At 37.7% G+C, this 13,573-nt stretch overlaps 2 protein-coding genes across 5 annotated transcripts; one reads left to right on the top strand and one right to left on the bottom strand.

Moving 5' to 3' along the window:
* Window positions 1–650: 650 nt before the first annotated feature.
* Window positions 651–9,869, bottom strand: LOC106360623 (Fanconi anemia group D2 protein homolog). 4 transcript variants are annotated; one of them, XM_048765692.1, is made up of 33 exons: window positions 9,761–9,869; window positions 8,902–8,948; window positions 7,962–8,372; window positions 7,465–7,888; window positions 7,132–7,383; window positions 6,842–7,054; window positions 6,622–6,753; window positions 6,406–6,535; window positions 6,271–6,317; window positions 6,094–6,195; window positions 5,902–6,009; window positions 5,639–5,781; window positions 5,442–5,536; window positions 5,263–5,341; window positions 5,122–5,170; window positions 4,966–5,046; window positions 4,614–4,709; window positions 4,434–4,537; window positions 3,840–4,296; window positions 3,619–3,660; window positions 3,328–3,532; window positions 3,123–3,256; window positions 2,807–2,987; window positions 2,484–2,719; window positions 2,315–2,410; window positions 2,106–2,201; window positions 1,988–2,020; window positions 1,751–1,879; window positions 1,587–1,647; window positions 1,444–1,499; window positions 1,308–1,364; window positions 1,114–1,234; window positions 651–974 (listed from the first exon to the last, which is right to left on the bottom strand). In XM_048765692.1, exons 3-33 carry the CDS (start codon window positions 8,285–8,287, stop codon window positions 832–834), a joined length of 4,428 nt encoding a protein of 1,475 aa, XP_048621649.1. In that variant the 5' UTR covers window positions 8,288–8,372; window positions 8,902–8,948; window positions 9,761–9,869; the 3' UTR covers window positions 651–831. The 4 variants fall into 4 exon arrangements, with proteins under 4 accessions (XP_048621649.1, XP_048621650.1, XP_048621648.1 ...); XM_048765693.1 differs by having other exon boundaries at window positions 8,902–9,789; XM_048765691.1 differs by lacking the exon at window positions 9,761–9,869 and having other exon boundaries at window positions 7,962–8,444; window positions 8,902–8,939.
* A 760-nt stretch (window positions 9,870–10,629) lies between these two features.
* LOC106435436 (myrosinase MA1) lies at window positions 10,630–13,573 on the top strand. The gene is made up of 12 exons (XM_048765695.1): window positions 10,630–10,876; window positions 10,990–11,050; window positions 11,132–11,193; window positions 11,295–11,370; window positions 11,457–11,622; window positions 11,723–11,978; window positions 12,107–12,222; window positions 12,299–12,519; window positions 12,627–12,661; window positions 12,749–12,866; window positions 12,984–13,086; window positions 13,162–13,573. The coding sequence occupies exons 1-12, from the start codon at window positions 10,703–10,705 to the stop codon at window positions 13,409–13,411; spliced, it is 1,638 nt and encodes a 545-aa protein (XP_048621652.1). The 5' UTR covers window positions 10,630–10,702; the 3' UTR covers window positions 13,412–13,573.

Raw genomic sequence — 13,573 nt, 5'->3', positions numbered from 1 at the left:
TGGGTCAGGTTAGTGTCGGGTGAAGGTATAGTAATCATGTAAAAGAACCGGAAAATTTCCATATACCCGTTATATCCACTTTAGGTTCAAATAATTTTAACTGAAATAACCAAACTATCCTATTTAATTGATATTTTATATCCAAACTATCTAAACTTACCCACAAACAACTAAAAAGTTAGATATAGTTCACAACGGTTATTTTATTTTAAAATAACTATCAATACAATTTGATTTGGGTATTTGTGTCCAAAATATCCATTTTATCCATAAGTATTCAAAATAACTAATATATTTGATTTACAAATTTAATTTTAGGTATTAATTTAACTGTAAGTATTCTTACAACTAATATTTATATATGATATTTTATGTTTGGATACTCATGTGATTCACGGTACGGATCAGGTTCGATATCAGTAGTTTTTTGGATATAGCAATTTAGGACACGTTCAAATATTTAGTCCGGGTCTAATTGGATTTAGGATACTGATTTTCGGGTCAGTTCAGGGTTTGGTTTTTCGGGAGCAGATATTATACCCAGCCCATTGGTCAATGACTAGACTAATTGCAAATATAAATTTTGTAGTGATCAAGATAATGAAAAAAAATCTATAGCTTCAAGATTTCAGCTAATGGGGCATGACCAGTAACTTGGAAAAGTAATGCAATTTTCTTATAGATAAAAACAAACAAAAATAACTATATAAGTGAAGTATAGTGTGAGAAACAAACACAAGTTTTTGTGTTCATCTAGATCCAATCTCACTGAGCTACGGAAATTAGGAAGATAAAAAATTGATCAACGTAGAAACTAAGTTATTAGCAATCTTAAGGTGACAAGGGAAGTTCATCCGCTTCCATGGGATCTTCTCCTCCGGACATGGTTTCTTCTTCTACCTCATCTGTTTCGTTATCTACATAAGCCTGAGAACTCACTATTTGTCCTCTCAAGTCCTTGTGTTTCAAGCTACCTGCAAAGTACAGAATCGCACTCAATAGTGTTTAAATGCTATTGAATATTAGAGAATCTATATAAATGATTTGCAGCATTCAGTAATGATTGAAGCCATCGAGATTTCGAAGAGAGATTAGTGTGCAGTCATGTCGTACCCATCCAGAAGTTGGAGCCGCGTGACGTTGTATGGAGAAGAGCCTTCACGTGAAACAGAAAGCGCTCTAACGATCGCTTCGTTGCTGGTATTTTGCTGGTGATGGCTGTTTGTTTCATACCCTAAAAACAAACTCACATAGTCATTTCATCTTATATCTCTTACAAGGAAAAAGAAAAGGTTTCTGAAACTAACCTTAGCTTCAGAACATAGAGTCTGTAATGTTCTTGTAGCCTTTTGGAGATCTTTGACCTAATTCAAATGTCAGTTGAGGAAATTTTAGTGGACTGAGAGAGAGAGATAAAGGAAAAGGCGAAGAAAACCAACTTACCAGCTGGATGACTAATTCGTTATGATCTTGAATATGTGCTTCCAGGAAATCAAAAACTGCACATTTGTTGTTTCAAATGTCTAATAAGCCAACAAAAAGCCAGGTAATTCAACTCTTGTGTGATAAGATGGAAGATATTATACCTTTTAGAAATGAGTCCACATACTTCCCACCATACTTGATAGCCATTCCGTGGATTGTAACCTGTTTAAGTCATAATAACACCATCATCATTGCATTATATATGACAGTTTTTGCACACGCAATGTGCCTACGCTAATGGTACACGTCAAGGAAAATCCGTCACCTTATCATGCGAGCGACACAAGTTGACTAAAGACACTATCACATTTACAGTCTTCTGAATGTCTCTTAAGTGTGCTTCGGTAGCTTCAGATTGACAGTTTTGCCGTTTCTCTGAGCTAACAACCTTCACCTAATCAGGATCCACAAAGTAGAACAGAAAAGGCGAGAACTCAAATTGTATGACAGAGAAGGTAGTAGATCAGTGCAGAATCAGACAGAGCGAAGATGGATAACTGACCAGTTTGTTGAGAATTGCGAGATTTTCTTCATGCTGCATAAATCACCAGCAAAGATGAGGCTATTAGTCTATTACAGGAGACTGGAATACATACGAGATATCTAAGAATTTGCCTTACCAATGTCTTGTACCATCCTCTGAAAGTCGCTGAACATAGTGTAGGGAATTCATGATCATGAGCATCATCTTCTCCTGTTGACTTGGATAGAGAGGCCTAATGCAATCAAATTCCGGAGACAGTGCGCAAATGAGTTAATTTATATGACTTGACGTAGGATGTAACAGTCAATCAAAGTAAGGCCAGAGAGAGATTTCTTTACAACGTACCTGAGGCAAAATGGTACAAGCAAGTTCATCGAGCAAATCAGATGTGGATCCACTGGTTTCCAGGTATATTCGCAATATGTTCTGCACCATTTCACCCTGCGGAAACCCAATATTGAGAGCGCTATCGTAAATTGTGATATCCTAGAAATTTGACATAAGATGAACATACTTTGTTCTTCAAACCCTTGTTATCAGTAGTTTCATCAATCCATTCATGCCTGAGAAGTTTCTCAGCCGAAGTTCCCAGTTTGGCATGCAGGCTGGGTACAAGACCCTGAATGGGACCTACACATCTCTTCTTAATAACTTCTTCAGATACCTTACCAATATATTTTTGTGCTGAGGTCACCACTAACTGTAGAGTTAGAAGACATTCGAAGGCCAGATCAAACGAGAAAGAACAAGCTGCAGCAACATTTAACAGTCTTAATGGGAGTTAAAATAAGATAAAATATGACAGGGAATAATAGGTAAATCAAAATAAATATTTACCGTTGTTTAAAATATCTTCATAGAAACAATAGACGCCAATAAACAAGTAGTCCTTTGTTCCAGGTGAAGGGAAAGGTTGCAGATCCGCGAAGCTATCAACTGGAATGTCGGTGGGCTGGAAGGCTTCCAGAAGATCCAGTAGCAGCGATTTGTCTGTTTCGAACCCAGGGAGGGTCAACATCTGTGACATAACGTTAAAGTTTGGGAACTGAAGTTAGCATACTTGTATGTTTAAGTTTAAGAGGAAATAAATGCAACCAATATCGAACTACTCAAAATTGAATCACAAAATTGGTATCGGATAAGATATAATTACCTTGCTGAAACATAATAAAACTTCTTTGCACACCATTGTGTAAATCAGAGAATCAGACACTACTATATTGGATGTGTTCGGATTTCCCGCCTTAGCAAACTCATCTCTCCAAATAGTTTGAGAAGTTTCCTCACCTGTTATTATTTAGGTCAAATTAGAACAAGCTACATCAGTACCTTTAGGTTGAGATCTCTACTTGTCATACCTTTTATCAGTAAGGACATTGCTGTATTCAAATGCATCCTGAGGCTTGGAAAAAGTCCTTTTATTTGACTGACAAGTTCAACCAATTTGAACCTCCCTAAATTTCCTGGAGGGCTTCCACGTTTGAAAGGAAGTAGTTTACCAGGAGGAACAAGACTATCCAGCTTGGTATGAAGATCTTGTAAGAGATACAAATACAGGGGTAGCTAGCACAGAAAACAAGAAGAGGTTAAGGTCCATTTCTCATATCTAGAAGAAATTTAAAAGAATAATTTGCTATTTATCTCGGTACCTCAGTTTTATATTCAGGGTTTCGTATATTTTGGCTCTGCACCTGTATGCGAAAGTCCATTAAATTCCAAGAAAAATAAGAAGTCTTTATAACACCCACAGTTGATACAGATATTAAAAACTCAGGCTAAAATTCATTGTGAATTCGTGGGATACTTATATAGAGTATTTGTGAAGTAGATATCAATATTAACCCAGATTAAAAGGTTTCACTAGGCTGACCTTTGGAAATTTTAGGATGGAAAGGCATTGAGGAAGAAGAGGCCTGAATTTGAATCTTTGGGCTGCAAGGGCCGGGGAAAGTTGAGGAATCTTTACACTTAGAGATTCATCACCAGAACAAGTTTCATGCATTGACCCTGACGCTATCCTGCCATCTAACGATGAAGGGGAAGGATTTTCATGTAGCTGTGTTTGACTCGTAACTACTCCTGCTTTCTTGAAAGCGTCCAAAATAGTTGGCTGTCGCAAGTGTTCATCAACACTTGGCTGCTTTGATTTTTTGAATTTATTTTTCATGTTTCCCTTGCGTTGGGAAGCATCATCATCTTGTAGTTTCCTCTTCTCATTTTTCCTCTCTGGATGCTCAGTATGTTGACTTGTGGCTGAATAAGGGTGGAGCTCCGGTAGAGACTGAGGAGATAGCGTAATCAAATTGTTCAATAAGCTTTCCAAGAATCTGCTTCACCAAGTATTAGTTTGGCAGAGTTGTATATAGAATAGGCTTTATGACGCCTAAAAACATCTTAAACAAGATTGTAAAACACAACAGCACATCACGAAGCTTTGAACGGTGACAAAGTAGCATGAACATACATTAGATTTCTGAGTCGCATCAGAAGCTTTGTTGTCACATCCTTTTCTGTAGCCTGACTAATGCAGCCATCCCTTTTGTCAATTTGGGAACTGAAGGCGTTAAGCTGCAAAAGATAGCAAAAACATATGAAAAAGTTGTAGCACAGCAATGATGCAGAGAGACAAGGTCATGTCACTCACGAGTTCTCGTATCCAGTTTGCAGCATAATATAAAGAGAGAGAGAGAATTTCTCTCTGCTTTTTTGTCAGAGATTGCCATCCAGCTGCAGCAAAGTACTTTGACATTTGACAAGGTAAGCCAAAAATTAGTTAGGAGGGGCAGTATTGACAAGGTTAAATATGAAGACTTTCAGGCTTAACAAACTTCTTATGCATTTTGGAATTTTCAGCATTCAAATTTAGAATTTCAAACTTCCTAACAAGGCCTAACAAACTTCTTCTACAGTCATGCAGAAGTCAGAGAGCAGGTCAAAACTTGTCACTCGTTGAAAGCGTTAGCGATATGATTCTTGAAAAGAACAGTGCATCTCACCTTGGAAGAAGGAAGGTGCAAAGGGCATCCGAGCAGAGCATCAATTCCAGCAAGGGATCCACCATTTGTCAACCTCTCAACCTTGTTAACAAAAAAATTCAGGCTTGTTTTGGTTTCTAGAAATAGTCGCGAGTTTCAAGGGAAGGAAGATCATACAGATGATAGCAAAAGAAAATTTGAAGGAAGAATCTGCAGACAACAAGACCTGCAGGTAATGGGATCCTTAATTCAGTCATCAGTTGTCAGAGAGAATTGCTTTAAATTAATCAAGAGCAAAGAAAATCTCATAAAACCAACTCTGAGGATGAAGATGCCAGGGCCAAAATGTTCAAACAGATTGGTGATATACTACCATCCAAGTTCATCCAAAGATCCCCTATACGATTATAAGAAAAGAAATGAAGCTCAATCCATACAATGCTTAGAAGAGATTCAATTAATCTTAAGTAGAACCATGGTCAGTATATGTATTACACCTTCTAGTCCAGAATATGAACTCTTATTAGCCATTTCTCCGTTGTCAAGATCGGCCAGAAATAGTGACTCAAATTCTCCCAGATGCTTCCCAATCCTGAAGAACAGTATAAAATATCATCCGCACGAGGGCAATAAAGACTGTGTAGCTTTGAAAAGTACTAAACAACATAGCCGAAAAAATGACTGAAATCTTCACCACTCCATAATTTCTGGCTGAAGTAGTTTCTGGTTGAGAATGGCAGCGAACTCATCATAGAAAATAATTAGGGCTAAGTTAGACTGTCTGCAAGAGTCTACAGATGTCTTTAAGAGCTCCAAAATCTCCCCACAATCTGAAACCTGCTAAATGACAAAATTGATGGATATCCGTAGAAAATGCAACAGCTAAACAAGAGTAACTCTTGGAAATCGTGGTCGGGAGATCATTTCACTCAACTACTAAGACTTGCTCGATCTTACCTGAGATGATGAACAGTCCGGAACACTGGTTGCATCCCCAAGTGATGAAACAATCCTTAGAGTTCCAACTAATCCCATCTTTTGGTACTTGAGCTCTGGATGACTAATCTGCCGATATTAAAGTAATACAAATGAAAGTGAGCTGCCATCAACTTATATTCCCTAAGAAAGACGGTGAGATAATAACATTACCTGCTTCCTTACTATCATCATAAGTTCATTCGAAACTGAAGATCGAAAAGAATCAGGACTTGCACGAGCTGATAGTGCGAGGAGACTGAAAACCTCATAGACCTGCAATTGTGTTTACTTAATATACGACATATTTTTTCATACAATACAAAGCATTTTATAAAGATAAATGGCCACCTTATGCAAATTTTCCACGGTAAATCCCTCCAAGTAGTCCAAAATACCTATATCACACGACATAATCAGAAATTAGAAAAAGAAAACCACATGATCAGTGTTAGTGCGTATATACAAAAAAGTTCCAGAAAATACCATTTATGTGAGAAGAAAAGGGAAGGAGTTGCTGTGCATATTTTTTCACCAGAACCGTCATCATCTCTAGGACTGAACTGACCTCAAATTTGTTATCAGATCCCACATGTGTCACTAGGGCACCTAGTATCTGCAACCAATTCGACTTAGAACAAAAGTCGACTAATCATGCTAAAACTTATTATACCAGGAGATGAAATGTTAGCATCTTCCTACCTCTTGTCTGGAATAATTGTCAGCAAATCCTTCAAAAAGACGAGTATAGATATGCGAGCCAAACTCCCTTGCTTTTTCTTCTTTGCTTGACAAGAGGTGTTCAGCCAAAGAAATAAACGATCCAAAATTATCCTAGAGAATGAGTCATGTTAATTTTGCAAAAGAATAGTCCCACATTTTGCAGGAATCAGACACATCTAAAAAATGTTGTGATGATCACCTTCACAAACTCTTTATTGCCACATATACATTGATCAAGCAAGGCTTCTTGTATGCATCCATCAACCACTTTCTTCTTAAATATCTTCTCGATGCTCTTCCTGATGGGATCCCCATTCATATACATGAGAATAAGCAGCCATATATCGATTACCTTGAAATCTCGAGGTTTCTCCAGACCATTCAGGTCCTTTATGATTTCTTGACAGAGTATCTACAAAAGAAGATAAATAGACGCCAGATAATGATGACAAAACATTCTTAAACTACTACAAAACGAAACCTACTTACATTCTTAAACCGAAGGCTTGATCTCAAAGCATGGAGAATAGAACCTTCTGAATTATATGCAGGTGCTTTTCCTTTGAGTTTGTTTTGAGAAGCACAAGGTTGTGAGATTCCGGTGAACTTCAACTGTTGGCGTATCTGGGAGATTATTCTTCTAACATTTGCTTGAGTAGCAGCAAGAAGCAAGAACCTAAGTAGATACGGCATATGCTCTGCGTCGATTGTTCTAATACATGATATCGCTACTGTAAGCGCCTCCAAGAAAGAAAGAAAAAATGGCATTCCATCAGTATCCATGTAAAATGCATAACCTTTAAAGCTGAAACTCTCTCTCACCTGTTCTTGCAATTGATCATCTAAATTGAGGTTAGAGAAAGAATCAAGAACTGGAACAACAACAGAAGAATCCTCCTGAAGCATCTTCTCTAGAGAATCAACCACAGCACGAGAGATGTGATCCCCAATAATCTCCGGCAACGATCCAATGATCTCCTTCTTCAAGTGCGGAGGAGAGATCGATAGAACTTCCATCAGCTTATCGGTGAACACATCGGGATTAGCAATGAAGTCGAGCCAACGGAAATGATTGATGATGAGGCGAGCAACATCCTCCTCAAGGGAACATCCAGAAACGACGTCGAAGTACTCCGGAAGCTTCTCGAGAAGCGTTTCTTGTAGATCAAGTTGGATGGGAGACACAAGGAGGAGGTTACGGACTAATGAGTCGTCTCTCTTTGTTGATGAACAAGTGGAAAGTACTCTACAGTAGATATGAATCAAGCATGGTTACAGAGTGTGAATTTCAGTTTTTAATTTCGAGTGGAGTTACTGACCTACGAAGATTACTCGGAGATTGAACGTACGATGAGAATCCAGCTACGAAAACTGAGCGGAGATCACTGACGCTATCTCTCTCGGCGGAGCAAGACGAAAAGCGAGTCGTGAGATGGCGGCGGAAGGCGTGGAGATCGGAGGGGAGACATGGAGGACCGTACGGGTTGTTCAGTGTGCAGCCAGCTTCCGCTAGAATCGCAGTCATCTTCTCCACCGCGTCGGGTTCATCGGTGGATTTCTTTTGCGGCTGGGGGAATTTGGGAGGCGGAGCAGATGAGGAAGATGGCGGAGGCGGTGGAGGCTTTTTGCGAGAGAGAAACACCATTTTTTTCCGGTGACGATTTCGCCGCTTGATTCTCCGATTGACGATTTAGTGAAAGATGTTTTGTTTTCAAAATTTTTGGTAAACCCTGACGAAGCAAGCGCCAATTTTGTTTAGCAACGAAGCGCCATTGTATCATTAACACCGACACGCGATCGGTCTACGCAAAAGTAAAACGGCATAGTGTGTAACTAAATACATGTAGAGTTTTAACTACACTAGCTAAAGATGATTGGGAAGCCATGTTCTAAAACTAGTCGGCTTAGCCGATTAATCAGACAATAATTGCTAGGCCGAGGCGAAAACCACCAATTCGGTTGAATAAATCGTTGACCGCCGTCAAATACTTAAAGCAGCTCCAAGTGAGGCTTTAACACAGTTTCTATAGATTAAAATATTATAATAATTTTTTTTTAAAATATATATTAAAAAAAAATCCTCCTATTTTAGTGGGGTCAAGTGACCCCCAACAAAACAAACCTCCGGACAGAACTGCTGTGATCACAAAATAAACGCTAGGAAGTAAAAACCAACCCAACATGGCCTCGTTATATAGGGATCAAGGTGAACTTAAACATTATGTGCACTTTATTGTGTAAATTTCATATATAACTTACGTGCAGATTGAGGAGTAGAAACCTCGCCAGTGGACAATGCTGTTCACCTACGAATAAGAATTATTTATGAAAGACATGCGTCCACTTGGACAGAATCGGATTAGTAGATTATAAACATCAAATGTCTTAGAAAGTAATACTAATAGCTTAGAAGATAAAAGCCTATCAGGCCCCCGGTCCTGTCACAAAACATGTAAAGCATATGCTTTAGGCCACTATATATATCAGTAACTCGTTGACAAAAAAAAAATCAGTAACATACAAATCTAGGCCACAAATCATATGCTCTAATATGTTTTTTTGGAAGAAATCTGCTTAACGTGGGAATTCAATGCAACATCTCTCGAGAACTATGTCATCTATTACTGTGTTTTCCTATAGTTTTCTTCTCATTTCTTTTACGGTCCATGTTCTATTTGTTGTTGTTATTCATTATATGTATACATATAGTATCAATTTTTTGGTCTAAATATATCTCAGCTATTTATTGGAAATTTAATTCAAGTGTATAATTCAATTTGCGTGTCTTAAATTTGTTATATATTTATAGTTCTATCCTAAAAAAATGTTTGTCAAACAAATTAACAAATATCTACTAATGGAAAAGTATGGTGAGCTTACTTTTAATTTATTATTAATGTATTTTATTTAAGAGCCCAAAATTAAGATATTTAAGAGTCGGTTATTAGATTTTTTAGTTAAAAATTAATAGATGGTTTCTTATATTCTCGTGAAACTCAAGACCTCAGTTTTATTAATTAGCTTTAAGCCACTTAGATAGTCGGGCCGACCGCACTATGGCAAGATAGACATTTCCATAATTTTTGCTGATTAACCGTAAAATGTAGAAAAGCATTACCTCACTGCTAGATATCCACGCAACGAATCGGCAAGTCCATCTCCTGCACCACAACTGTTTTGCAGATGATCAATAACGATTTAAATAATATATGAATTGGTTGTTGCTTTCTTTTATCGGTTGGAGAGAGAGAAAGTCTCTGGTTTCATGTGATAAATCATCGAGCAGCGAAAAAATATATGCGGTGACTGTCAGCGGTGAGCCGATGAGGCTTGTGATGAATGTGGCCTTTTGGATCACATGATAATTGGTTTTCTTTTTCTTACGGCATTGTTACTTCAGATTGAAGAGTACGTATAGTACGTATCCCTATAGACTTTTCAATAACTTTATGGCGTCAATTCGAACTCCAAGTCAAATGTAAAACGGCACTGAACATCATCTCTACTAGAAGAAAACGTTTATTGGGGAGCTAATTAGTACAAGGAATCTTGATGCATGTCGTTATACTTTTGCGCAAACCTTTGACCCATGCTGCATTATGTCACCGTTGACTCATCAATTCTTTGTAAATTAGTGTGTGTTTTGCATATCACCTTCCGGTCGACTGAATTTTCATGCCATGCATTCATTATTAGAAGCTCATGGAACCTTACTCAACTCTTTTGATACCTTGTTTGTATTTTTTCTGGCCAAGTTATTCTAATAAATATAAAAATTCTACCCCATCGTCATTTACCAGATTAACTTTAAAATGATAGTAATCAACCGATAACAATTGACATAAAAATCCAATATTTTCTTAATGAAATGATCGATTGAAGAGCCAACCACGGTAAAAAGCCACGGGTTTCATGTCACCTACACCTCTTCCAATATATTAATCAAGACACTAAGACAAGAAAATGCATACGTTACTCTTCTTTGTAAAGGCTATATAAACCCTAGATCGGTACAAAGGTTACATATATACTACACAGCACACACATCTACAAATTAACCATGAAGCATCTTGGGCTCATATTAGCTTTTCTATTAGCTCTGGCAACTTGCAAAGCTGATGAAGAAATAACTTGCGAAGAGAACCTGCCATTCAAATGTAGTCAACCTGATCGTCTCAACAGTAGCAGCTTCGAGAAAGACTTCATCTTCGGTGTTGCATCTTCTGCTTACCAGGCATGTAACAAATAAACCACTAATATTGTGTTGTCATACGTCACTTTACGTACAAAGAAAATCATTTAAAACACTACAATCCAAAATTGCATGTGTTTTTTTTTTCATTTCAGATTGAAGGTTGCCTAGGTCGTGGACTTAACGTTTGGGATGGTTTCACACACCGATACCCAAGTTTGTTGTTTGCATGGTTATATATATAATATTGGTTACGTGTTCGTATACACTTATAGTAATGTATTTGTTTACTATCAGATAAATCAGGACCCGATCATGGAAATGGAGACACTACTTGTGACTCATTTTCATACTGGCAGGTAAATTTCTCAATATATATATGTGTGCTAACTAATGTTATTCACTGACTTATCTATCAACTACGTGTGACTTGACATGCAACTATATATATAAACTGCAGAAAGATATAGATGTGCTGGACGAACTCAACGCTACTGGTTACAGATTCTCCATTGCGTGGTCAAGAATCATTCCAAGTATGTACACATATCACTGATCCATGTATATATATGTGATTTCTTGGAAAGAATAAATATACGATACATATGAATATGATGAGCAGGAGGAAAGAGGAGCAGGGGAGTAAACAAAGATGGTATTAACTACTACCACGGACTCATAGATGGACTCATCGACAAGGGCATAACACCTTTCGTTACGCTCTTTCACTGGGACCTTCCTCAAGTACTACAAGATGAATATGAAGGTTTTTTGGACCCCCAGATCATGTATGTTACATTTATGCCATGCATGCTGCTTATTAAGAAAAGACGAAAACATACAAAGTTTTGGTACTGGGTTAATGAAATGATTCTGTTATATTTGCAGACACGATTTCAAAGATTACGCGAATCTATGTTTCCAAGAATTCGGTCATAAAGTAAAGAACTGGCTCACGATCAACCAGCTCTACACAGTGCCTACGAGAGGCTACGGAGCAGGATCAGATGCACCCGGTAGATGTTCTCCAATGGTTGATCCTACCTGTTACGCCGGTAATTCTTCAACAGAACCCTATATCGTTGCACATAACCAGCTTCTCGCTCATGCCACGGTGGTCGATCTTTACAGGAAAAATTATTCGGTGAGTTCTCCATTTTGTGACTTGTGTAATCTAACATATTTGACTGATCAGTTATCAAAAAAGTAATCCAACATATCTGATTCTGATTTTAATCACATCATTGTGTATATATATCTGTGTGACCACAGCATCAAGGAGGTAAGATTGGACCTGTGATGATAACTAGATGGTTTCTTCCATATAATGACACTGATCCAGACAGCATAGCTGCAACCGAGAGGATGAAAGAATTCTTCTTGGGATGGTATATGTTTATAAAATAAACTTAACATTAGCATATGTTGTATATATAAACTGATGAAAATGTGTATGTGCATCAGGTTCATGGGGCCGCTAACAAATGGAACATACCCTCAAATCATGATAGACACTGTGGGTGAACGGCTTCCATCGTTCTCTCCAGAAGAATCCAACCTCGTAAAGGGTTCATATGATTATCTTGGTCTCAACTATTATGTCACTCAGTATGCCCAACCAAGCCCTAATCCAGTTCATTGGGCTAATCACACTGCCATGATGGACGCAGGCGCAAAGCTCACATGTACTATATATATTTCCACTTAGTTAAAAACTTAATTTATTTACCCACTCTTTTTTTCAAATTACAATATTCGGTGACCATCAATTATATCATACTTGTGTTTACAGATATCAATGCAAGTAATCATTCCATTGGTCCACTGGTATGTATGCATGATCCACCCATATCCTTCATTTATTTGCTAACCAAAAATCCCTTTTTCTTATTAATATTTGCTTCCCATTCTCAGTTCGAGGCAAACAGTGACGAAACCAAAAACTCCTATTACTACCCTAAAGGCATTTATTACGTAATGGACTACTTCAAAACCAAATACTATAACCCGTTAATCTATGTCACTGAGAATGGTGAGTTCTATTACCCATCTCTAAATTCGTCTTTAAATGTTAAATGTAATTTGAGGTTGGTTCAAGAAATTGACAAAAAAATACTATGGATTGTTCATATTATAACGGTTTAATTAGGAATCAGTACCCCCGGTAATGAAACGCGTGATGAGTCTATGTTCGATTACAAGCGCATTGAATATCTCTGCAGCCATCTCTGTTTTCTCAGTAAAGTCATCAAGTGAGTTGATGCTTCTCTCCTTCCTGTGTATGCACGTATGACCTCTAATGAATGATTCATTGTTCCTGCTTTTAGGGAGAAGCATGTCAACGTGAAAGGATACTTTGCGTGGTCTCTTGGGGATAATTATGAATTCGACAAAGGATTTACCGTCAGATTCGGACTCAGTTACATTGATTGGAATAATGTCACTGACAGAGACCTCAAACTTTCTGGAAAATGGTATCAGAAGTTCATAAGCCCTGCCATCAAGAACCCTCTGAAGAAAGATTTTCTCCGCTCGAGCCTCACCTTCGAGAAGAATAAGAAGTTCGAAGATGCATAAAATACCCAACCCACTTTAGTTCCCTCATCAAGATCATCTTCATGACTCCTCTTTCTATATATATATCAGGAGCTTCTACCTACCACTGTATAAATTCTCAATAAAGCTCTTTGCAGACTATAATGAAAATTATCAATAAAGAAGATGATCATTCTCAATAAA

Source organism: Brassica napus, chromosome C8 (assembly GCF_020379485.1).
Source record: "Brassica napus cultivar Da-Ae chromosome C8, Da-Ae, whole genome shotgun sequence".
In the NCBI taxonomy this organism is placed as follows: Eukaryota; Viridiplantae; Streptophyta; class Magnoliopsida; order Brassicales; family Brassicaceae; genus Brassica; species Brassica napus.
The sequence above is the reverse complement of the archived record's forward strand: the minus strand, read 5'-3'. Positions and strand labels throughout refer to the sequence as shown.